The sequence below is a fragment of the Athene cunicularia genome, assembly GCF_003259725.1.
Source record: "Athene cunicularia isolate RWA chromosome 24 unlocalized genomic scaffold, athCun1 chr24_part1, whole genome shotgun sequence".
Taxonomy (NCBI): Eukaryota; Metazoa; Chordata; class Aves; order Strigiformes; family Strigidae; genus Athene; species Athene cunicularia.
This window is the reverse complement of record NW_020799132.1, coordinates 6,034,431-6,057,288: the sequence shown is the minus strand read 5'-3', so window position 1 is coordinate 6,057,288 and position 22,858 is coordinate 6,034,431. Positions and strand designations below refer to the sequence as shown.

The window sequence follows — 22,858 nt, the reverse complement described above, 5'->3', positions numbered from 1 at the left end:
AGGTCAACCATGTAAGTTTTAAGGGCAGTATGTGCTCGGCAGTGGCCCCTAACCTGAATTTGTAATGCCGGTTTTCATTTGTTGCATGCAGTCGCAGCCCAGCAAAACCCCCTGGAAATCTGCTAATACTACAGGCTTCAGTATTGCAATTAAGGCCCCTTTTTCCTGGCCTTGGACTTTCGTGGCCTTGTCACGGTGATTGCTTTGTACACTGGTTTTTCTCCTCTGACACCTGTCAAATCCCCCAAATGTAGTTTCCCACTGTCCTGGCCACCATTTCTCGCCCACTACTGTTACATCACCTCCTGAATCAATCATGGCCTGTACTACTATTTCTTCTGTTCTTCCCAGGCGAGGCTGGCTTATCCAAACGGTGACCATGGGCTTGTCGCTACAATCTAAGACCAGAGCCACGGTTCTTGGCTCGGAAGGCCCTCTCGCGGACAACTGCAGGCATATTTGACTGTCACTTGGGGAGTATAGGAAAAGTTGTCTCTGATTTGTGGGGGTTGCCTGTTGGGCATTGGAGGAGGCCTGCCCCCACTCCTGGCTCCTCCCCTCTTGTTTCCCTGCTGTGAATGTTTATACCAACAATCCCGTGCCCAATGACCTGGTTTCCCGCACACCCAACAAGGCCCACTTCTGGAGGGTCGTGGTCCTTGTCGGTTTGCCTGACGAGATCTTTTATGAATGCCACGGAAATTGTTTTTTCTACAGGGTACAGGTCTTTCTGTAAAGTGGATGTTGCCTGGGGCATGTATCATTGCCTCCTTTTGCACCACTTGTCGTAAGAGGGTGGCAACAGGTGTATTCAAAGGAATATCTTTTACAATACTTTTGATTATCAGGTTAGATTGCTGTCTGATACATTCTATTATTACAGCTTCCTTAGCACTATCGGGCAAGTCTGATTCTGTGACCGCGTCGTGGAGTCTGTTGACAAACTGCAAGAACGGTTCATTCTGTCCTTGCTTAACAGAAGTCCCCAAGGGTTCCTTCTTTTCTAATTTAGCTATATCCATGAAAGCCTTTTTACCAGCCTTAGTGGTGGCGATAAATTCTCCAGGCCATAGTTGTAATTGGGCAGGGATTGTAGAAAATGCTCCCCGTCCTGTAAGGCGGTCAAAGGTAGTCCCATGTAAGGGGTGGTGTTGATCTGCGGCCTCTTGTACAAGGGCATTAATACGATCTCCCCATGCTTCCTTCCATAGCAAGAACATAGCTGGTTTTAATATTGCTTTTGCTAATTGTCTTACATCGGCTGGGATTAGTGGTAAGGCTAAGATAGTTTCTAATAATAAAGTCGTTTCCGGATGTCCTAGTCCGTGTTCGCTTACAGTTTTAAATAATGCTTGTACTGCTTTGGCATCAAGCGGATGCCATTCTTGTTGCCCTCTTGGGGTCACCCTGTCTGGGTAAGCACGGATGGCTGCAGGTTCAAGCTTTACGCCTGACATCACACACTCTTTCGCTATGAGGCGCCAATCAGTAGGGGGTTCCGGTAAAAGAGGGGAAGGAGCCCCGCCCATGATCATACCTCTGTTTTGCTGGGCAGTGGCTGCCAGTTCTTGCACTGCTGTTGTCAGGCGCGCTAACAATTTTGTTATCTTTTCCTCTCCTTTTGTCTCCTCCCTTTTTGGCACAGTTCCTTCTTTCCCTATTTGGTTGTATTTTAGACCCTCCCCCTCATTTTCGTCATCTGACTCCGCCTGGGTTTTTTCCTCTCGCCAATGGGCAAGTGGATTGCCCAATTCTTCTGTATGACAAGGTTTAGCAGGCCCTGCCACGTTCCATGGTGCCGCCTCCTCCGAAGGAGCGGGAGCACCTGGGAGCCAATCAAGCAGGGGATCCAGCTGGGGCTGCCGCTTTTTGCTCTCCTGCTCTTTTTGAGCTGCCTCCATTGCCTCTTTCCATTGTTGCCTTTGCTTTCTCCATTTCTCCTCTAAATCAACCGGTTGTACTTCGGTCTCCGCTTTTGGCAGTGCTCCCCAAGGATATACCGGGGGAGGTGTGGGTGGAGAAGGGGGAGTGATATTTCTACCCCCTTCTCTACCCTTGTCAGGGGGTTTGCCTTCTGTGGGCCATGCCTCCCGTAGCTTGATACCTTCCTCCTCAGAGGAACTATCTGCAGGCTCCTCGATCTGCGTAGTCCCTTCCGAGAGACCCTGCAATCCCCTGTGTGCATCTGTACATGCCTCTTGTTCGGCTTGGATGGCTTTCATCATTGCATTTACTTTACCCCAAGCCACCAAATGTTCTGGTTTGCCCAATTTTGCCTGTTCCGTTAATTCAGCTTCTATCTGAGGCCATAGCTCTGGCTTCATGCAATCTATCGGCTTGGCCAGAATGCCAAGCTTTACTAATCTTTGTAGCATCGCTTTTAAAGTCTCCGACTTCATAGAAGTCTGATGCTGTTTTCCCCATATTTTAAGTACCTTAATTGTGGCTTCCATGGCGCGCCGTGGAGTCTCCCGTCCTGCGTGGAGCTCCTTCACCTCCTGCCGTGCACTGCCAACCTTCACGGTCCGTCTTTGGCCTGATCACGTCGGGGTCACCGTTTGTTGAGGTAGAGGTATTAGCTGTCTTTTTCTACCTGCCAACCCACAGAGGTGTGGTGCTCAGGTCGCAGCTAATCCATGCAGGAGATTATGACCTTCACGGGAACAAAAGCACAGACGCCAATATGGAGGTTGCTACTTGTTCAATTTATTAACTGCGCAATTGCTTTATATATGCCTTCCCGTACATCGCGACATCTTTAGTTCCCTATCCTTTCCATACATCACGAGATCTTCCGAGCGCCTCCCCCTACAGCCCAGCAGTAGAGGCTACCACTGAAGCGGTCCAGACCACCCCAAGGAATGGACGACAGCACTGCTCACAGCAGAGGGCTTCCTCAGAGCGAGCCCGCTCGCAGCCCTGGGCACAGTTCAGGCTTCATCCCAGCAGGCCTGAAAAACTATTCCTACTGTCAGCAGCCACATTCCTGAGCCAACGTCAGAAGAGCCTTTCTGACATGCTGCCAGATGCAGAGCAGAGCAATAATGAGGATAAATTATCTTCTCCCTGCTGCTATCATTTCATAGACAGCTTCATTAGCTCAGCTCACCAGTGCAGCCTTGACAGGGCAGCTTAATACTGACTAGTGACTTTTAGGTTTTCCACTACAGTAGCGTTTTGCAGCCTAATCCCTAGTTTAGGCCTACATAGTATGTATTGGTAGGTAACTTCTTTTCCTTTAACAAGGGGTACTTCTGTCAAGTGAAGGAGTTCGGAGGATCAAAAGTATTCACAAATTCAGCACAAATTCATACATAAATGAGGAAAAAAGTGATTACATTGGCCATCATGTCTGTCCCATAAATGATCAAACTGCTTTATTTTCCCTTATTTTGCTTTGGGATGAAAACCACATCAGAGACAAGAGAGAAAAAAAACAAGTTGTATAAATCCCCACAGCTTAGGAAATAAATGGAACCATATTGGGTTTTACTACAGGAAGACACAGCCCTTAGTGTCTGAACTGGTTTTCTTATTTATTCCTATTGGTGCAAAACTGCACAGTTGTACGACTGAGCCAGAGGGCCGAGAAAAGGAATGCCTTCCGTACAGGATTTTCATGGTGACTAAGTCACGACATTATGAGCCAGGAAAATAATCACTGGAAAGGAGCTGATAAGGATATGCACAACTGCCATGTAGAATCGGAGACCTTTATTGCTAATGCTCCACTCTGAGTAATCATATTGACTTGGAGAAGAACAGCAGCTAAGCACAACACTGGGGAGCCACAAGATACCAGAAGAACAGATAGAATTGTTCTGGATCCATTCTCCAGCACAAGAAAGGGATGATCAGTTCTTCCTAGGTGTTTGTCGCGTGTCTGCTGTGCCACGCGCATGTTTGCACTGCGGTGATGGGCAAGGGATGCATCTGAAAAGAATGGGCAGGGAATAATCGAGAAATCTGATTTGACAATGGGCACATCTGCTCAATAGCAGCTTGGAAGCCAGACTTCCTAATCACACTTTTATGGATTGGTACTAGAGTAAAATAAAATCTCAGTTCTGCCTGAACATAGAAATCAAGGCAGGGCCACGGCAGTTTCTTTTTAGCTGTAATGCCTGTTACTACACGTAGCCCTGTCTGGTTTGAGCTAACAGCTCTTCTCAACCAAACTCTTTCCAAGAAGAAAAGAAAGGGTTGTTGAAATAGAAATGTTTGGTCCATTTCAGATTTCTGTGGGGAAATTTGGATATCATCCACATAAAGAAGTAGTATTTGGCTTTGATACATTCCTGTTTTTCCATCTAGTTTTTGCACCCTTCCTACTTTTTATTTTAAAATATTTTAATGTATATTTATAGCTGCTCAATAATACCTCTGCATTTGCTCCGCAATACCGACATTAATTCAACATTTCAGTGAGGCGTCTCAGAAGGGAAGTAACACAGACTTCAGTACTCTAGAACTATTTGAACCTTTTTCATTCCCAGCGCACAGAGAAAGAAACTTTAAAATTTTTATTTCTTATGGAAAACACCCTACCTCGGTACCCTCAGAGAAGGTGGGAAGTCAGTGCTGCAAGGGGATGTGCAATCACAGTGCTGGAGATGCTGCTTATTATAGCCAAGCGGGACACAGCAGAGAACCCACAGTGCAGCAGCAGGGTCATGAGACTGATAAGATGTCACTGAAGCTCTACAAGAAGGGGTTTTCCCCGCCCCGCTCTTTTGGACAGGGTGCAGCTGTAGCTAAGGGGAAATCACTGCACAGAGAAACACGGAAGGGCAACACTAAAACAGGTGGGCTCTAAAAGCACCACCAAGGGCAGCTGAAGGTTATTATTTATATTTTGGAGGTACCTAGACAGACAGCTATGAACCACAATTGCATCACTACCTGCTTTACAAACACCAAAACAAAGCAGCCTTTCCCCACGGCTTTTACAGTCTCGTTTTTGATTTCTTTACCTATAGCCATCTTAGTTTCTGAAGGGCTACATTATGCAAACATCGAGCACTAAAACATTAGAAGAAACTCCTTGAAACAAGGAGATTCGACTTCATATTCATCGAGGGTTTTCTTTAAAAAACAGTAAGTAGGTGAATGGTTCTGTGATTCCGTAGTTCCTGAATGACGCTTTGGATTCTCGTTCTTCAGAGTCTTGCTTAAGTGTGTATTTAAAATATTTGCTCTAAAGTAACTACTCAAAATGTAATTTACTGCTTTTAAATGAAAACTAAGAATTTCAAGGAGTCCGGAAGCCTGAGCTGAGGGACTGTTCACATCCCCCAAAACTAAATTAAAATTAAAACAAGTCTGAAATTAAAAGGCACTTTTAGTGCCACCTTGACATCTTCACTGAGTTGGGTAGAAACACCTTTTTGCTCCCAGTCACAAACATAGCCATTAAAAGTGCAATTTTTTTTCCCCCCCTCCTCCCCAAGAAATAATTGTTTCAGCCTTTGTTTAGCCTTTCTACCATGACCAGTCGGGGCTCCATCCTTCGCATTCTCAGCCTCCAACTTGGACTAGTATCTTGGCACTGCTCGCTTGATTAAGCTTATTCAAATGCTGAAGAATTGTCCTAAGCTCGCGCAGTAGATTGTCATCAGAAAGTTTGGAGAACATTTGGAACATTGCACCAAATTAATAATACTGATAATAAGAGATGGCTGTGGATAAGGATAAAGATAAGGAACAGGCATGTTGCTTAGTCCAGCAAGCAGCAGAGACCTTATCACAACACTGCCCAACAGAACCTGAGAAGCTACAGCCTGACAGGACATTATGGTTATGAGAACCTCACCCTTCATCATTCCCTATGGTTCGAAGTAAAAAGGCATTTTCTGTGTCCCTAAAAACATAGATTAAGAGAGCTGTGTAGACACATAAGCTCTCCAGATAAAACCCTTTTCCATCAGGGCTATAAAGATGTCACTGGACTTTATTTATTTGACTATCTGTTGGAACCAAAGTGATAAACAGTCCTCAGGTCCCTCAAGTCTGCGCTTTCTTGTCTGGTTGCAGAGTTTTTTAATATATCTATATATTTGCATATATTTTCCCTACACTCCAATGTGAGTTATTTCTGAAAGCCCCCCGGGATATCTGAGAGGGACACTGTTATTGTTTAAACCATTTACACTCCGCATCCCCAGTCCTCTTGTTTTCCTCATGATAATCAAGTCAGTGAGTTACAGACCTCAGTGGGAGCGAAAGATATATTTCAGTGCATCAGAGGCTGCACTGTCCATGCCCCTTAGTGAGCTGCGAAAGAAATCACTTCCATTTTTCTGATGGGCGACCTAGATACAAACACAACTGATTTTTGCCTGGCCACACTAGTTTAAATTAAGTCAAGCTCCACTCAGAAAATGCAAGTTCATATTGCAGGGAAAAAAAGAGTGGAACTGCTGAAAACATTTCCAAATACTGCTTTTCAGTTGCAGCTTGTTTTGTGTGTGTGTGTGTTTGTGTGTCTGCTGCTGCTGTGGGCTTTATGAAGACAAGTCAACAATTTTGAGGGAAAAGGGACTATCAGACCATCTGAACTGACCTCCCATCTAACACAGGGCAGACAATTCCTTCTAGTTCCTTCTTTATTGAACTTGACAAATTGTGCTGGACCAGAGCAGATCTCCCTGCAAGGCATCTAGGTCTCAAAGTGATGAGTTCAAAAGATCACTTTCCTCTGGCAGTTTTGTTTAAATCATTTGCCACCCTCACTGCCTGTGTTAATAACAAAATAAGTAATAAAACTTTATATTCTCATATTTCCTTCCTTTCGAAGGGGTTCAAGGTCCTCTGCAGAGATGAATATATGAAGCAGCAGTCTCCTTCTCACTTAGGCAGCAGATACAAGCTCTTCCTGTTGATGGCAACAATAAGAGGTTGCAGTGGAAAAGCTGCCTGTGTTTGATGGACACTGGTGGCTGGAATCCTTCATGTGTATGAAACTATTGTTATTAAGCAGTCTTTAAGATAGCACCCCAGAATACACAGCATTAGGAATTCACTAACAATATCACAGCATGAGCTTGTTAAACTCAACTGAATCCTAATTATGAAATTGTAAAGAGGAAGGGTGATTGCTCCAAAGATAAAAAGCTTTCAAGGGGATGCAAAAAAGTTAACACTACACAGAACTGCTTTTCCTTTCATCTTCTTCCCTTTAAATTAGTTTGCTTTCTCCGTATCAAAGTGTAGCAGCTTCACAGTTCCGGCCTCTTCTCAAACGCAGCTGAATTGGAAGGAGAAGAATACTAGAGTTTGCTCTTCTAATTGCTCTGCCTTCCAAGGAAAATGTCACTGGCTAGAGCAGGTTTTTTATTGCTACATCTGTGTTTCTCAGCAAGCATGAAAGTAGGCTAGATCATCATGGCATGCCACCAGGATGGGAGACAGGGGATCAGTTCAAACTAACTCATCCAAGTGGGATCCCTGCTCAATTCTTGTTCATTGTCTTCCCACCACTAAGCAGAGTGCACAAGAAAGGGCTATGCTGCTGCGAGTACCACCCCAGCAAGTAGTGTTCTATCAGTCCTCTTGTTCCCCTGAAACTAGAGACAAAACCTCTTCACCTGTCAAGTATCTGTCAGCTGACTTCTTGTCTCGTAATAGGTTTTGAAGGAGTGACACCCCTTATCTATTACACTTGCGTCACTAGCCACTTGCTGCTAGTGAGGCTGTGGAACTGAATTTACACTTCAACTCTGCACTCCCACAGCTGGAAATTATAAAAGGATAAAGCAGCAAACAGACTTGTGTGTCACTACATTAAATGTCAATCTGAGTGGTGGACCAGGGTACACAGCTCGAGCTGTACTTGTAAGTGAATGCACTGGGATGCCGGAATTACAGTTTTACCACCTGGGAAGTGCCTTGGTCAGCCTCTCTGTTACCTCGCCGTGCAGTACAAATCATGAAAGTAGATCCTCACAAGAAAAAATAAGTCCTTTCTTCAGTGCCCACTTTTCCTTCCCTCTGTCTAAATTACAGTAGATTTGGTCAAAGACTACATAAGGTGCAAAGAATTGCATCTTGGGAATTGTCTCTATTGTAAAGGTAGTGTCTTGCAGAATGGACAGGTAGTTCCATTCAAAATTCTGGATCTTTTCTTCCTCAACACAACAGAAAGCTTTCCTTCTCTCAGCTAGTTTTCTGAGCTCAGAACCACAGAATGGTTGAGGCTGGAGGCACCTCTGGAGCTCACCTTGTCCAACCCCTCCGCTCAAGCAGGGCCACCACAGCTGGCCAGGATCACATCCAGGCAGCTTTGGAGTATTTCCAAGGATGAAGGCTCCACAACCTCTCTGGGCAACCAGCTGCAGTGCGCACTCACCCTCACAGTAAAAAAAAAAAAAAAAAAAAAAGTTTCCTGATGTTCAAACAAAATCCCCCGTGTTTCAGTTTGTGCCCATGGCCTCTTGTCCTGCCAACGGACACCACCAGAAGAGGCTCTTTGGAAAGCTTAGATTCCTCATTTCAGTGCCTGAAATTAGGCAGGTTGGGTGAGTTCAAGCACAAGTGCCTGAAACAGATTCATTAATCTTTTAACTTGTACTAGTTCCTTCTCAAAATACATTCTAACAAAAGGGCTGCATCACACACACAGCTCCACTTAGTCTCCTACCACACCCCCTAATGAAAGGGGTTTTAAAATGCTGTCTATTTGCTTATAAACACTAATTTGCCTGATGATACGTTTACAACATTTGCATGCTGTTCCTTTCCAACAATGTATTCTTAAACTCAGAATGGACGGATGGTTCAAGTTCTTAAAAGATCTGACTTCCTCTTATTATAGTTTATTGTTGTATTTCATTCCGTATGTACAGTGCAAATTAGAAAACCTGCAAAGCTTTCTCATTACAAAGATAATTACTGTCTGGTAGCCTAGAAAGTAATAAAGTAAGCTGTGCTAATTGAAACTGTAAAATATCTGCTTCTCAGAATCAGCTTGTTCAATACCTTGAATAAAACATACAGCCCCCTGAATTCAGCTCCTGTGCTCTGGATTATAAATTCTCCTCCTTTTCTATCTTTCAGAGCACTTAAACTGGAAGTGCTGGTATTAATTATTTTCAGGGGGTTTTTTTGGCAGTCATTTCCTCTAATAAAATTCTATTCCCTTAGGGAATTATACATCAATTAATTCAACTTTTCTTGTGTCTTTTTCATGAAATAAGACATTTCAGCCTGTACTCAAACCTAAAATTCCCTCTCTCCTTTTGAAGGTCACATCAACAGGCAACAATCTTTCCCCCAAACTCACTCATAGCAAGCTCTATAAAAAAATGCTCCAGAAGCAGCCCATTGCAGGTTCTCACACAGTCACCGAGAGGAGATAGTCCAAACCCACTGGCTCTCATCTGTAGATTCGTAGAACTCCTGCAAATCTGTATTGTAATGCTGTATGGTTTTTACTCATTGAAAAACTACCCTAGATCCCATTCTTGGTGTTACGAAGAGAGCATTGTGCAAGTCTCAGTGGCTGGAGTTCACACAGAAACTGAGGGAATTAAGTATCCCGTGACTATCGAGCGATAAGGTAGGAATTAATTCAGTGCTCTTTAGAAACCTCAAGTGAAGTCACCACAGTCCAGAAGTTAAAGCACTAAGCAGTCTACCTCTCTAAGACCACATTAATAGCAGCTGCCTGATACTCTGCTTTGGTTTCCTCTTTGCAGTGTAAGAGAATAAACTGTTTCTCCTTACCCAGTGTTTATAGCTCTCCTCCCCAGAATGGACAGATGATGCAGGCAAAGGGCAGAGGAATATTTTATGACGACACCCTCAGGACTGCAAGGAAGAGTAAATCATGCCAGCTGAGGTCTAGATGTGAAATGATTTCCATTCCTGCCTGCATGAAAGCAACACTGCGAAATTGTTGCAGCCTGAACTACTGGGATCAGTACTTCTCCCATCCTTCCAGCCTCCTTTCTCTTTGAAACAGCCCAGTTACTTTGCACTGTGGTTTATCTGGTGAATGCCCCCTCGGGTGGAATGACACTTACAGGTAAACTATTTTCTGGGGAGATTTGGGGGGTTTCTCCTTTCTCTGCTGAGGACAAGCAAGCTACTTTTCTAAATGCTTACCTCTCATTTCGTAATATAACAGAGAGCTGAGCTGCGACCTAGAAAACATACAACCACTTGGAAGTGAAAGGAAGCAAATGGTGCTTGCAGAAAGAGCTTACTAGCTTGGTACACCACTTTCTGATAGTCACAAGAGTTAATGCATTTTTAAGTACTTCAAGAGAACCAGAAAGCACGGCCTGGGTGTGTTCAAACAGAACTCCAGCTGGGCACATCCAGGGGGCCTAAGCAAGAGAAGCCTACCTGGTTTTCATCTTCCTGTTGTGATGAAACTCGGGAAGAGCCAGGAGGAGAGTGTAGCACAGCTGTTGCCAGAACACAGGATTCAGGTTCATGAAATCAGAACCCCAACTCCCTCCTGCCACCTCCCTTCCTCAGGGCTTCAATTACCTTAAACCTTCCTGCCACTTCAGTATAAGGTGCTAAAGGTTTTGGGAAGAGTCTATTCCTTATTCTGTTCCTGCAGCACTTGACATGACAGACTGTAGCAGCTCCTGTAATCCAGTTTCTAAACAGCATTTAAGAGAAGTGTCCTGAGCTTGAACCCTTGGAGCCATCTTCCAAGCATCCCCAGAGGGTTGTGGAATTGCCAGGAGTGATGCCTAGAACCACACGAGCAACCACTTTGGCAGCTGCTTTTTTTGTGAATGTTAGTGATCTGTACTAACCCTGAGCACATGCTGCTAAAGAGAGATGTCTCAACTGCCAAGTCCAGAACTAAAAAGCAAAATACTTGCTGCTGCACCGGTCTCAGACATCAGCAGCAGGAAAGGAAGAAACTCTGAGTTCTCATCCCAAATGCTTACTTTTATATAAATATGACCTTAATTACAGTATCAACTTCAAAGTCCAAAGGCCTCTATCTCCTGAGGATACTTTGAAGCCATCTCGCTTTGAAAACAGACACATTCCATGAGAAAAACCAAAGCCATAAAGCATCATTCACATCTCTGGGTGGCTTTTGTTTAAAAACAAACTGTGTGGAGATGCTTGCATTGTTCTGAAGATGGTAGGGCATAGTTTATATACAGTATGAGGCTATCCAACTTTTCCACAAATATTGTTCTTGTCATGGGATTGAAAGTATTTCCGGCTTCCCAAAGTTGTTTATATTTGGCTCAGTCTTTCCCCTACCCTATTTTAAAAGGAGACACATAATCTACCAAGCAGCCACTTGTTTGTTCTCAGTCTCAGCCACACAACCAACTTCACTTTCCACACAACTCCCTCAACTCTTCATCATAAGATGACATCTTACACGGAGAGCTCCAAATCTTTGCATACAAAAGGCCTAGAACCAGTGACACTGGTGGTCTCCCCGAGGTCTGACAAGGTAAATCAGGCAAGCATAAGTTTGGAAAGCAAAGACTCTGTTTTCATTGGTACTGAAGTATAAATTATTAAGAACTGGATTCTGAACAGCTCAAATTTCAGGAGGATCGGTATATGCCTTGATACAAAGTTAATTAGGCATTAAAAAAGTCCCATCAGAGCTCGGAAAATATCATCCATAAATTTCTCTACTGCCTCATTAGCCTTCAGGGCGGCACCTCCAAGTAAATCAATTGATTAAAAAAACAGTAAGAAGATTCAAGATTATTCAGCAACCTCTATTCATAGCTCTGATCACTAGAGGATATTAGTTTATTTTTCCTCTTTCTCAGAATACCCCTTCCAAAAAAACAACATGCAACTAAGGGGCCAAGCACCTGTTTCACCTTGTGCTACAAAATCCAAAGCCTGTGTTCTGTCCTCCAAATCTGATGCATTTCCACCGTTCTCCCAGTCTCCTCACTTTGAGAGACTTCAAACTTCAATCTGAATGGCTCACTAGTAAACTGCTAGAATCAGAGGGGAGAACAGAAACGCGATGGTTGGAGGTTCTTGCATCTAAGAAAAGGTATCAAAGCGTAACTTAATGGGCAAAAGATTATGCGGTATGTAGAGGCAGATAGGCCAAGCTAAAGCTGAAATGTTTTACATCAAAGCAGAAGAGAGAAAGTGCTAGAGAAAATATTCTAAGTCAGTGGGTTTGAACCAGCTTACTAGTAAACAGGCTGCATAGAGAATACTACAGACCCACCCACCCTGCTTCAGCCTCTCCCTACCACAACCTCAGGCCAAGTTAGTGAATCTGTGCTAATCAGCCGTAGATCTCTTCCACAGGCAGTGAACCTATTGACCTCATTTACCTGGGTGTGCTGGGTTTTGCCCCCCTCATCTTAATAGCCTGTGTTTACACATTGCTTTCATTTGAGCATCAATAAAGTAATTAATGACCGGGTCAAGTAACACAGCTGCTGCAGTGGGCTGACAGTGAATCATACACCCAGCTCTCTCAAACATACCTCTTCTGAAAGGGAACACCACGCAGCCTCACACACAGTATTTCTACCAACGTTCCATTTGCATTTTCATTTCCGATTTCCCATTAGCTGCTCTGCAGAGCCATTACAGCCTTGAATACTGAAACAGAATTCTTTGACTTGAAGCCAGCGCATAGTGGTCCTCAATCAAAGTGCACTCGGGTACATTAGGAATGCCCCCTCCCTGCACTAACAGCTTCTGCGTGCGAAACACGGTGCTTGAAGATCAGTGACTGTCAGCACAAGACCCCTTATTTACACCCTAATTACCCAGCACTGCTAATTACCAAGTCAGAATTGCACTGCCCTTGTGAAGATTGCCACTTTCAGTGTTTAAATAAGAAAGCTAGTAATGCTTTAAAGAGCCTGAATGCTCATTCAGTGTCCCTGCTGAGGCCACTGGAGACTCAGATGCTCAGTGTTTGCAAGTCAGATGCAGGGAGTTTGTAACCTTGGGAAACTGAGACAGGTGACTGCTCTGACACCACTCAACACTACATCAGCCAAGAAGAGGGGTTGCTCCACTTTGGAAGGATACTACTGATTTCGAAGTGAAAGGATTTTTATTCCAGAACGAAGCATCATTTCCCTAACAGTAAATTCTGGAAGTCTTGAGGCTCCAATGAATGGTGCTACAGGAATGACAACAGTTACATGGCTGAGTTGTTGAAAGGTGCGGTTCGCTCCCTTTCAGAGAGATGTCACCCAGGGATTTCGGAGTCGTCTGGCAAGTGTGGCACAAGCCTACTCAGAACACGGATCCATGCAAGTGTATATACAAGTGTCTGCTTCTCCCTGTTTCCCTTGGACTCCTCAACCAAAAGTGACCCAAATTAGAGACCAGCTTTTTTTCCATTTGTTTGTCTGTCCTCTGTGCACTAGGTCAGTGCAATAAGAATCTTAGTATTCCTGAATACACACAAGTCTTCCCTTAAAGTTTAAACTCTGGCTTAACTAATTTGGTCTTCCTGCTTTATGAATGTTTATTGGCACCAGCATCCCAGAGAAGACCAGGACATCCTTTGTTCACTGCAGAGACACTAGTTTTACCACCATAAAAATATTTACAGATATATATGTAAATTTATTGGATGGGAATATTTCAAATAACTCCCATTAGCACAAGTAGGTGCCCAAAATTTACAGTATTCCCACTTTTTTCAAGGCAGAAACAGCTCTTAGACATCTTACAATGTTCTTGTCCTATGTCACCCATCTGGGAAGCATCTGAGGGGTGGCGATACTGGGGACTTGTTTCCTTTGTTGGTTCTTTCAGGGGCTCACGGTGACATGGGGCTGTTTGGCCCAGTCGCCAGACAGGAGCCCATGCAAACTCACAGCACAATGCTCTCCGTTATCTCTGGTTTGCACAAACAACTCCTGGGTTGACCTTTCAGAAACAATCAGCCCATGACAAGCAAGAATGACGTAACTAATCTAATCCCCTGGAAACAATACTGGCTTGGCTTGAGCTCCCTGGGCACTTCTGATATGATGCAAGGGGAAAGGAGATGTGGAGGGGAGGGAAGAGAGCTGTCAAGGAAAGAACAGTACAATCTTCTCCTAGGGGCAAACTTTTCATCAAGGCAGCAGAGCAATGAACTCCTAGAACAAAAAAAGTACTTCATGCAATTTCCATTTCTTTTACTGCTTTGCTTTCTTAAAACCTAAATAAAGTGGTAGGCCAAAAGCTACATTTTTGCAACATTAAGACACAGACAGGGTAGGGAGGATATTGCACACTCTCATAGGATAATTCTTTGCACAGTTTAAGCTCAACAGCTAGAATCAACTTTGAATTAGAAGTTTCTCCAGACAGCCATACAGATCAGGAGCGTAATACAGATACTCTGTGCATCTCCTTTACAGAGTATCTCTCCCTACAGTTCTTGCCTTATCGCTACTAGTTAAATGCCAGAATTGAGAGGTACCAAACCCACTCAAGGATACATTTGTACCACTGAAGTCAGAGAAATGTAGTGTCCACGGAGTCAGGAGTTCACCCAAGGAGCTATATGGGCTCTGTGCCCTGGCTTGAACATCAATTTCTCAATCTAGCCCAGAAAGAGAAAATAAAACAGGCCTGGCTCTCTGGAGAGAGAGACCAGCCACAGATTTTTCTATTTCAAGTAAAACCAAACTGCAAAGTCAAGAGAAAAAAAAAAAAAAAAAAAAAAAAAAAAAAAAAAAAAAAAAACACCACAAGAGCAAAGAAAACAGTCCCCAAGCCACAGAAAAAGCGACTCAAACTTCAACCAGCAGCAAATACAGGTAGATAAAAGTTGCAGCCAGACTGAATTTGTCAGCCCAGAGCACTCCCTTTCAGCCACTGTGGCTGGGCAAATTGGCTACCAAGCATCTCCTAAGCAAAGGCCATTTTTCCCTGCACTGGACATATGCTGTGGGTAAAAAGTATATTGTTCTGCTGTAGCTGTTGTGTTGGGAGCAGTAAACCCCAGTGGGCTAAGCCTTGCACAGGGTGTGGGGAGTGGCCTGCAAACTGTTCCTTCCCTCTTTCAAGAGAAATGTGCTCGAAAAGTAAAGGATTTAGCTTCTCCTCTGATAAGCAGTGCCCCCTTCCCATAAGAGTCCTTTGATTATATTTTTTTTTTTAAACCATAAGACTCCAAAGAGCAACTTGTTCCTGCTAAGGCACAATGCGCTTGATACCAAACCATGCACAGAGTTGCACTGCTATCTGCAGACATCTCCCTGTAGAGACTGACAGGCCCAGAGATGGCATCAGGCCAAGCAAAATAAAGTGTTTTAATCAAATTCAACCCTTGAAAGCCTTTAAGCTGGAGCCGCAGTCACTTTGCTAGGAACAAAATCTTTGGGTTTCTTGTCTGGTTAGTTGCATAAATAATAGTGTTGAAAATCAGCATTTTCTTCAGTAAATGCTGCAGCTCAGGGTGCTGATTTGTTTGGCCAGCACCATGTGTGTTCCATCCTTACTTCCAGACACATTGGCACAAACCCATCAGCTATACAACGGCTTAACTGACATACCCTAAAGCCCCTGTGCACCACCATCCCCTCCTGCAGGCAAAGCCTGTCAGGACCTCTTGCTATTCGTATACATCATCCCCTCAATGGACTTTGTGAGAGTCACAGGGAAAACAGGATTACTCTCCTCCCCACCGTGCAGAGTCTCTTTTATCATTGATAAATATTTAATCAATACTAAATGTGAAGGTAAAATAAACAAACAATCCCTGGACACTGAATAGCGCCAGAAAAGCAAAGCTGAGGCGCTAGCACAGAGTCAGGGACAAGGAGGACAGATGGTAATCACAGAGAAAAGTTTCCTGGTTTGCACTCGGTATCCATTTGCCTGCAAAGCTCTGCTTTGATTATTGTGGGACACTGATACCCACCACGATCAGCCTCCTTGGAGTAAGAAACTAGAGATGGGGGGTGATGCACAGCAGACAGGTGAGCCCTGGTTAGACAGCAATGGGAAAAAACATGGAAAAAACTTCCCAACTGTGCTCAGTCCCATACTCCGGTGTTTAACACAGCTGCTAGCCTCATTTACCTGAAGCAGCAAGAGAATGTTTTGTGGTTACAGCCATGGCTTGGGCCCTTATTTTTAGCTTTGTGCACATCAGAAAATGTGTTATCTTTATTGAAAGGGGATCACCACATGGAGGCAGAACTGATCCACCATTGCCTCTTTCATGGTCTTTGGGAGGACACCAAGGTTTTTACTACCTTCTTTTCTCATCTGTAATGCTTCTTACTGTTTTTAAAACATGGCATGCATTACCTGACTCTACATAACCACATCTTGGATAAGGGGCTTTGACATGCTTCAAAGAGAACTTTATGAAGAGCTTTCCCCTGTCTTACTGCCACTTTTATATCTTCTTTTTTAAATGGTCTGAGCTGAAACAGCTCTCGCTTAAGTCAGCTCCTTATGAGCTGACATCAGGAGTACATTGCTAAAGCAGATAGGATCGTTAAAGGTTTGGGAGCCGTTGGATGGGATAGAGGGGCTAAAGCTGCTCAAAACCTTGGAGCTAGGCACAGTGTAAAGAGGGTACCTTATACACTACAGTGAAAGCTGGACAGAGATATGAAGGTGGGTGAAGGGTAAGAGGACCTGCCATATGATTTGTGAAGACTCCTGACACAGGGAAGTACTTCAGTGTTACAGCCAAGTGGTAAAAGCTTCTTCTTACCCATTATCATAATCTTTAGGACTAAGTTATTTCCATTAGCACTGAGAAAGAATACAAGCAGCTAGCACTATGGTATGTAATGCATGAAAAAGTCAGCCCAGGAGAATCAAGTGAAGCCTAGCACCTCACCACGTCTCAGTTATCCCCGCGTGCATCCCTCCTCTGCCTCATGCTCTCTACCTCCTTCCTTTCCACTGTCAGCCTCTTGTGCAATTGTGAGCAGAGGACAAGTGTCCTGCAGGGCTCAGCCCCAAAGATCTCCGTTATGGTACCTGCAGCCAAATTAACTCAATGCTGCAAGTTTGAGAACAGAGATCATCAGATTAATTTCTGTCAGGAACAGAATATGAGTTTTGTTCATGACCCTCATAACTGGTGGGGAATCTCCATTGTATCAGAGAGAAGATAGAAACAACAGTGATATTATGATGGTGTTAAATGCTAATCAGAGTTTAAATGCAATTAAATTTTAAGGGGGATTAGAAGAGGCACACGTAAGATCCCTACACTGTGACAAACGTCCTCTTGGCTTTTTTGACTCTATGTAGGAAAGTTAAATACAAAAACCTTTTAAAGGATAAATAATGTTTAAGATGACTTGACTTGAGAATCTCAAAACTGCACCAAAACCCTGATTTTTCAGCTTCTGACCAGAGTGTAATGAGAGCAGAAGATGAAATGGGAAGGGAAGATAGATTCTGGCGTTCAGACTGCGGTTAGCTCTTCCTGCACCACCTACAGTCTTTTTGTTCTAAATCACATTCACTGACTTCTTTGCTATTCCTTTGCAGCCACATGTTGAATATGTAACACACACAATGAACATTTGCTCTCATTTTCAGTTACTAACTACAAAAGGAATAGCTTTGAAAGAAAATGAAGCTTTTTAGACTGAAATAGAACCTTTCTAAACGGTCCCATTACCATGAATTGGGACAGCTTTTTACGGGAGTGCTGCTTACGAGCTGTTGAGCTACATGGAAAATGTGCACAGAGCATATGCCTTGAAATTCCAGTATATAAATTTCTTCTCCCTTTCCAGGAGCAAATCCTGAATGTCCCTTTCATGTCATAGCCAGGACAGTGGGAGACATTGTACAGAGCTGTTCAATTTTGGACATGCTGTGCTGGGGTGAGAGTTGCTTTTCTTCTTTCTTGGGAGGAATAATTAATTAAAACTGAGTGATCTCGTTCATGAATCATTCCCTTATTCCAGCTGCATTAATTTTGTCCAGCTGGCTGACCTTGATTGGCAGATAATTTTTTGAAGATAAACAAAGAAATCCAACTCTACTTTTTTTTAACCAATGGGTGCTTTATGATAACAAGCACGCTAACAGTGATGTGCAGACACATAAAATTCCATTGCTGGAGTTGGAGAAATTTCAAAAGCACAATAGGCAATACCAAAATATAATTGCAAGGCATTATTTTCCCCCATTATAATGTTCAACTTGGGTGTGTAAATTCTGAACCTTGGTGCCTCATATAGGCTGTAAGAAAGATGCAAGCTTGGCCAAAGAAGTTAAATTGCTTTCTTCTCACCATCATTTACATACAGAGTTTATAGTCCTACCTAGGGAATAATCCCTGCATTATATGAAAGCCCACATCAGGCTAAACAAATTAGAAAAAGCCCCAAGTCAGTCACACATCAGGCTAAACAAATTAGCATCCCTTAAGTAAACCTCAGCACCTATCTATGTGCACCCCACTAGAGCATAGCAAAAGATAGTTGAGCTTAAACTTTTCTTCTCATCATCTAAATCATCAGGTTTGCTTGTGTTTGTGTCCAAGGTTACAACCCATAAAATCATTGCATCTCATCTTACACATAGTACTTACTCATTGACAATAACTGGATCATGCACCTGCAGCCTTAACTCTCACATCTTTGTTATTGTTCAATCCAGCATAAACAATAAAACATAACAAAGGAAAAAATCTTGTTGTTGGTAAAAAGAAAAAGAGTCAATAGTTGTCAGGTTGTTGAGCTGGAGAATTAAAAAGCAGGACTCCATGAACTACTGCCTTTTTTGCCTTTTTTTCCCCAAGGAAAAAATCATTAATTCTGCGAGAGTCATGAGTTAATTGAAGACAAATTAATAGAGTATGCACAGGAACTGGAGTTCAAGATTAATTCAGTTTGAATCATCTGACTGAATAAACTAAAGCTGCTGCATTTCTGTGGATGCGAGGGTGCAGAACATTTAGCACTCCCCTCCTAGAGGAACCCCTAAAACCCGTCATGCTGCGCATGATAACTGACCTGCTGAACGCCTGGAGCGCAGACCTCCAGGCAGAGAAGCCGCTGCAATCCTGTGAGCAGCCAGCACCTTGCTGAGAGGAGTCTCCAAGCCCCGTGTCCTGCCTGGCCACATGACAACCCCCTCCAGGGACACGACCTTCACCTGATCTCAGTTCAGCGGCTGTTTCACAGACATTTAGAAGGTGCGGGGCAGGCCTGCCCTTTGATCAAGAAAAGCCTTCAGCTGGGCCTATCCCAGGCTCTGCTGTTTGTGGGTTTGTTTCAGCAGGTGAGGGCAGGGGGTGTTATGAGCAAGGCTTGTACACAAACGAGCCAGTGTTTCCAGTGAAAGTCTGAAATCATCCTGAGTATTCTGCCCTCAATTCCAGGTAGATGCAGAGCAGATTAGGAAGCGGTCCTGACAGGTGGACTTTATTGAACGGAGCTAGGAGGACACAGTTATGAGGAAAGACAACTGATAGATAGATGGATCAAATACCTGTGTTGTGAGAGAACAGCTGGAGCAACAGATCTGGGCTCTGGAAAGATGCGCCTGGCAATCAGGACTTCTGGCTGGAGAGGAAAAAAAAAAAAAACAACCATGAAAATCAGGAATAGAAACAATAGAAACAAAAGGAAAGTTTTCCTTTCCTCAGCATCAGACTCTTGCCAGCAGAAGAAAGGGTTGGGAAATGGACAGAAGCCACCATGTCTTTCTCATGGATACATTTGTAAATACAGAATCACATCCCAAATCCGTCTCCATTTTGCTGTGAGCACGTCACATGTTTCAGCCCCTGATTTTAAGGTCCAGCCTGTTCCCTCAGTCAGCCTCGCTTGCTGCCACGGCACCTGCCGTGGAGTCAAAGCTGACTGGAGGCAGATGCTGCTAGGGAGGCACAGCTCTCAGCCTGCTGGACTGGCTGGCAAACTGAAGCACTACCAATGCTTCCCCTCAAAATCACAGCTTTTACATAATTTACGTAAGAGGTAAGTGCCTTTCTTTGTCAGGGATGCAGAACTGTAGAGGGTCCTTACACACCGTGTTTCTTTAAATATGGAGAGAGCAAACATCTTCTTACAAAATAACGCGCTTCGAACCTTTGTTTAAAAAGCCTCTCTTCCCTGAGGATAATGTAAAAGCCTGTCTGGAAGGAAGCAAGTTTGAGATGTCTGTGATCTCATTTGTGTGTGCATGTGTTTCTGCCTGCATGGGCAGATAGATAACATCGCTGCTAAACACGCACACCCAAGCAGTGCCAACAAGCGTAGGTCTGGCAAATTCACTCTACAGTTCCCCTCTCTGATCTCTTCCTTTCCTCCCACCTCTCCTGTGAGCAAGAGGCTCCAAATAAAAGAATAAATGTGCATACAAACAAGGTATCACAAAATACAGCTATTGTAGGATTTCAATATGGAACAACAGTTTGTAAAAACTCAATAACAGAGCTGTCAAACCAGCTTTGTATACCCAAATGATGTTTTGGACAAAGGCTTATAATCTCCGAAAGTCATGATGAAAGCAGCGTCCCCTACACCCGTTCACATCCCTTCTAACACATCACCCCACCTCAAACCTCCTGGAGATGTTTGCTATGCCCCGGTTAAGCTGGATAGTTGGTACAAGAACAGGGGAAGTGGCTTGTTTTGATTTAATTTTAAATATTTAGACAAAAAATGCATCTAATTAACAAGCTCGTTGTTTTGTTACAAACGCGCATACACAGAACCTACAGTAGCTTTGTTAAAACGTCATGTCCAAGACAATGCTGGTACGCTGTGACAGATTACCTCCTCTCACCTTAAAATTAGCAACAGTCCTGCTAAAAGAGGATGCTTTAATATGATGTGCAGATAATCATCCCTGTCTCTCAGGAAGAAGGAAAAGCTCCCTGGAAAATGCTCAAAGGGACCATAACGCTGAGATGGAGGCTCAAACATCCTAAGACAAGTTCACGCCAAAAAAAGCATTGGATAGCCTAAGCACACAAACACTGCTAACACAGAGGCACAGATTTAAAACGTTTTGCCCGTGTAACCTATAGCATTTCTAACTGTGAATCAGCTCATAGCAGAAAAACCGTTTTGCCCCAATAATAAGTGCATCACACAGTGTAAGCCAGACAGAGGAGTCCCCAAACAGAAAAGCTCACCCAAGCACTGCCTCCTGTCCAGCAACCAGGTTCCCCAGCATATGAGCTGAGCTGGACATAGCTAGAAGTTCTACACAGTAACTGGCAATTATAGATAATCATGGCAAATCTGGTATGAAAAAATCCAATTATCTTAATCCTCTTGGAAACACTCTACCTGTACAAGAATATAAACCTCCTAGATGTACAGAAGTAAAGGAATTCAGCATCTCCTAATTATCATTTTATGACCTACTCTTCTTTTTCCTTGCTTCTGCCCCAAAAATGCCCCCCACACATACATGCGAAAGAAGGAATATACTTCACATGATTTTCACATCAAACCCAGAACTGGAGTGGTGTGGGGAAAGTCAATAGAAAGTATAAATAACATCACAAGTACCCGCCTGTGTTGATAATACATTCTCTATACCTCTGACTGCACTGTGTGAAGCCAGCACCAGTCTTTTGCACCTGCTCAGAATAACTTGCTCATATTACACTCTAAGGGACAGAAAAACTGAAACTAAGTCTTCTGGGAGTCTCATCTGCTTTCTAGCTCATTTTTCCTCTTCAGTGATCCATCATTCTCTCTCTCTAGCCCTACTCATCTGTCCAGTTGAGTTCAGGTGCAAACTGGGCTGACTAGGGAAATTGAACAAAAAAAAAATAAAAATCAATATACACATTTCAAAAAGCAGCAGACAAATGGTCTTGTTATCTTCAAAACTATCTTTAAGGCTTGAAAAGGAAAAAAATATGTACAGAAGACCTATGGACAGCCAAAAAATATTAAAAGTATCTGTTGAAGCGTGTCCAAATCAGAGAACAAATCTTATAAGCATCAGGAGGAGAGGCCATGGTTCATCCCAAATACAAAACATCCCTACTCCTTGGGTCTCACAAAGGACCTGAGAAATAATAAGGCATTTTCTCTGTTTGGAGAATTGTTTCCAACACAATACACTTCTGTAACAGATTGAAGATGTAAAGCTAATCAGATAAGGCATATTCACAAAAATCAAACTTGATGAAGTTGCCACCTTGACAGACTTTCCTACTGATAATTTTCTGACCTCTTGTAGACAGTTTTGCTCACTCACAATCACTTTCAACAGACCATGCTCTTGTTTCTATGTACTTCACTTGGGCCCTGTATAGCTTCAGCGAGGACAAAAAAAAATGGGGGGGAGCTTTGTTATGAAGCTAAAATAACTACTCTGGGAAACAGTAAAGGGTGAAGTGGCTTTCACAAGATGTATGCAGTGAGCTATTTTTCTGAGTTTTGTTCTTTTTAGAGTACCTATCAGGTGAATGTTGATAAATCATATGAAAAAAGGAGTTGGTGCTCAGGAGCTTATAGACTGACATTGTATTAATCAATATATATTCAGGATATCTTCCTGGAGGCGAGATCCATAGCTAGCAAAAAATTGGTGCAGCTCTGTAGAAAGCCTGTTCCAATATCGTTTGTTATTCTAGCTGCTATAACTAGAAAAATATCAGCTCCGGAGTAGGGCCTGGCCAAATCTGGTCTCATTCTGACTTTCAGTGAGCTCTCCAGAAATCCTCCTCTGATTTGACAAGTGGCTGGAGAGAGAGGTACGATGTCACCGTGATGGAGAAGCAGAAAGCGGGGGGAGCAAGTCCACAAAGTGTGGATGGAGTCACATCTCAAAGGAGAAGGACCTGCTAGACACACAGACAACGCATTAGGAAGAGGCGGAGCAGGCTAGAGAACACGCTCCGCGCCATCAGCCCCAAGGGTGAGGGCTGACGCATTTTGGTGGTGTCAGTGTTAGTGCCCCGTTTATGCTGTCCACA

The 22,858-nt window shown here is 43.5% G+C and overlaps 1 protein-coding gene across 1 annotated transcript; it reads right to left on the bottom strand.

Moving 5' to 3' along the window:
• Positions 1-213: 213 nt before the first annotated feature.
• Positions 214-19,469, bottom strand: LOC113488570. The gene is made up of 2 exons (XM_026863826.1): positions 19,402-19,469; positions 214-2,653 (listed from the first exon to the last, which is right to left on the bottom strand). Exon 2 carries the CDS (start codon positions 2,451-2,453, stop codon positions 399-401), a length of 2,055 nt encoding a protein of 684 aa, XP_026719627.1. The 5' UTR covers positions 2,454-2,653; positions 19,402-19,469; the 3' UTR covers positions 214-398.
• Positions 19,470-22,858: the final 3,389 nt, after the last annotated feature.

What these genes read in the sequence shown, in the direction of transcription:
- LOC113488570 (XM_026863826.1), bottom strand. Translation starts at nt 2,453, where the DNA reads ATGGAAGCCACAATTAAGGTACTTAAAATATGGGGAAAACAGCATCAG.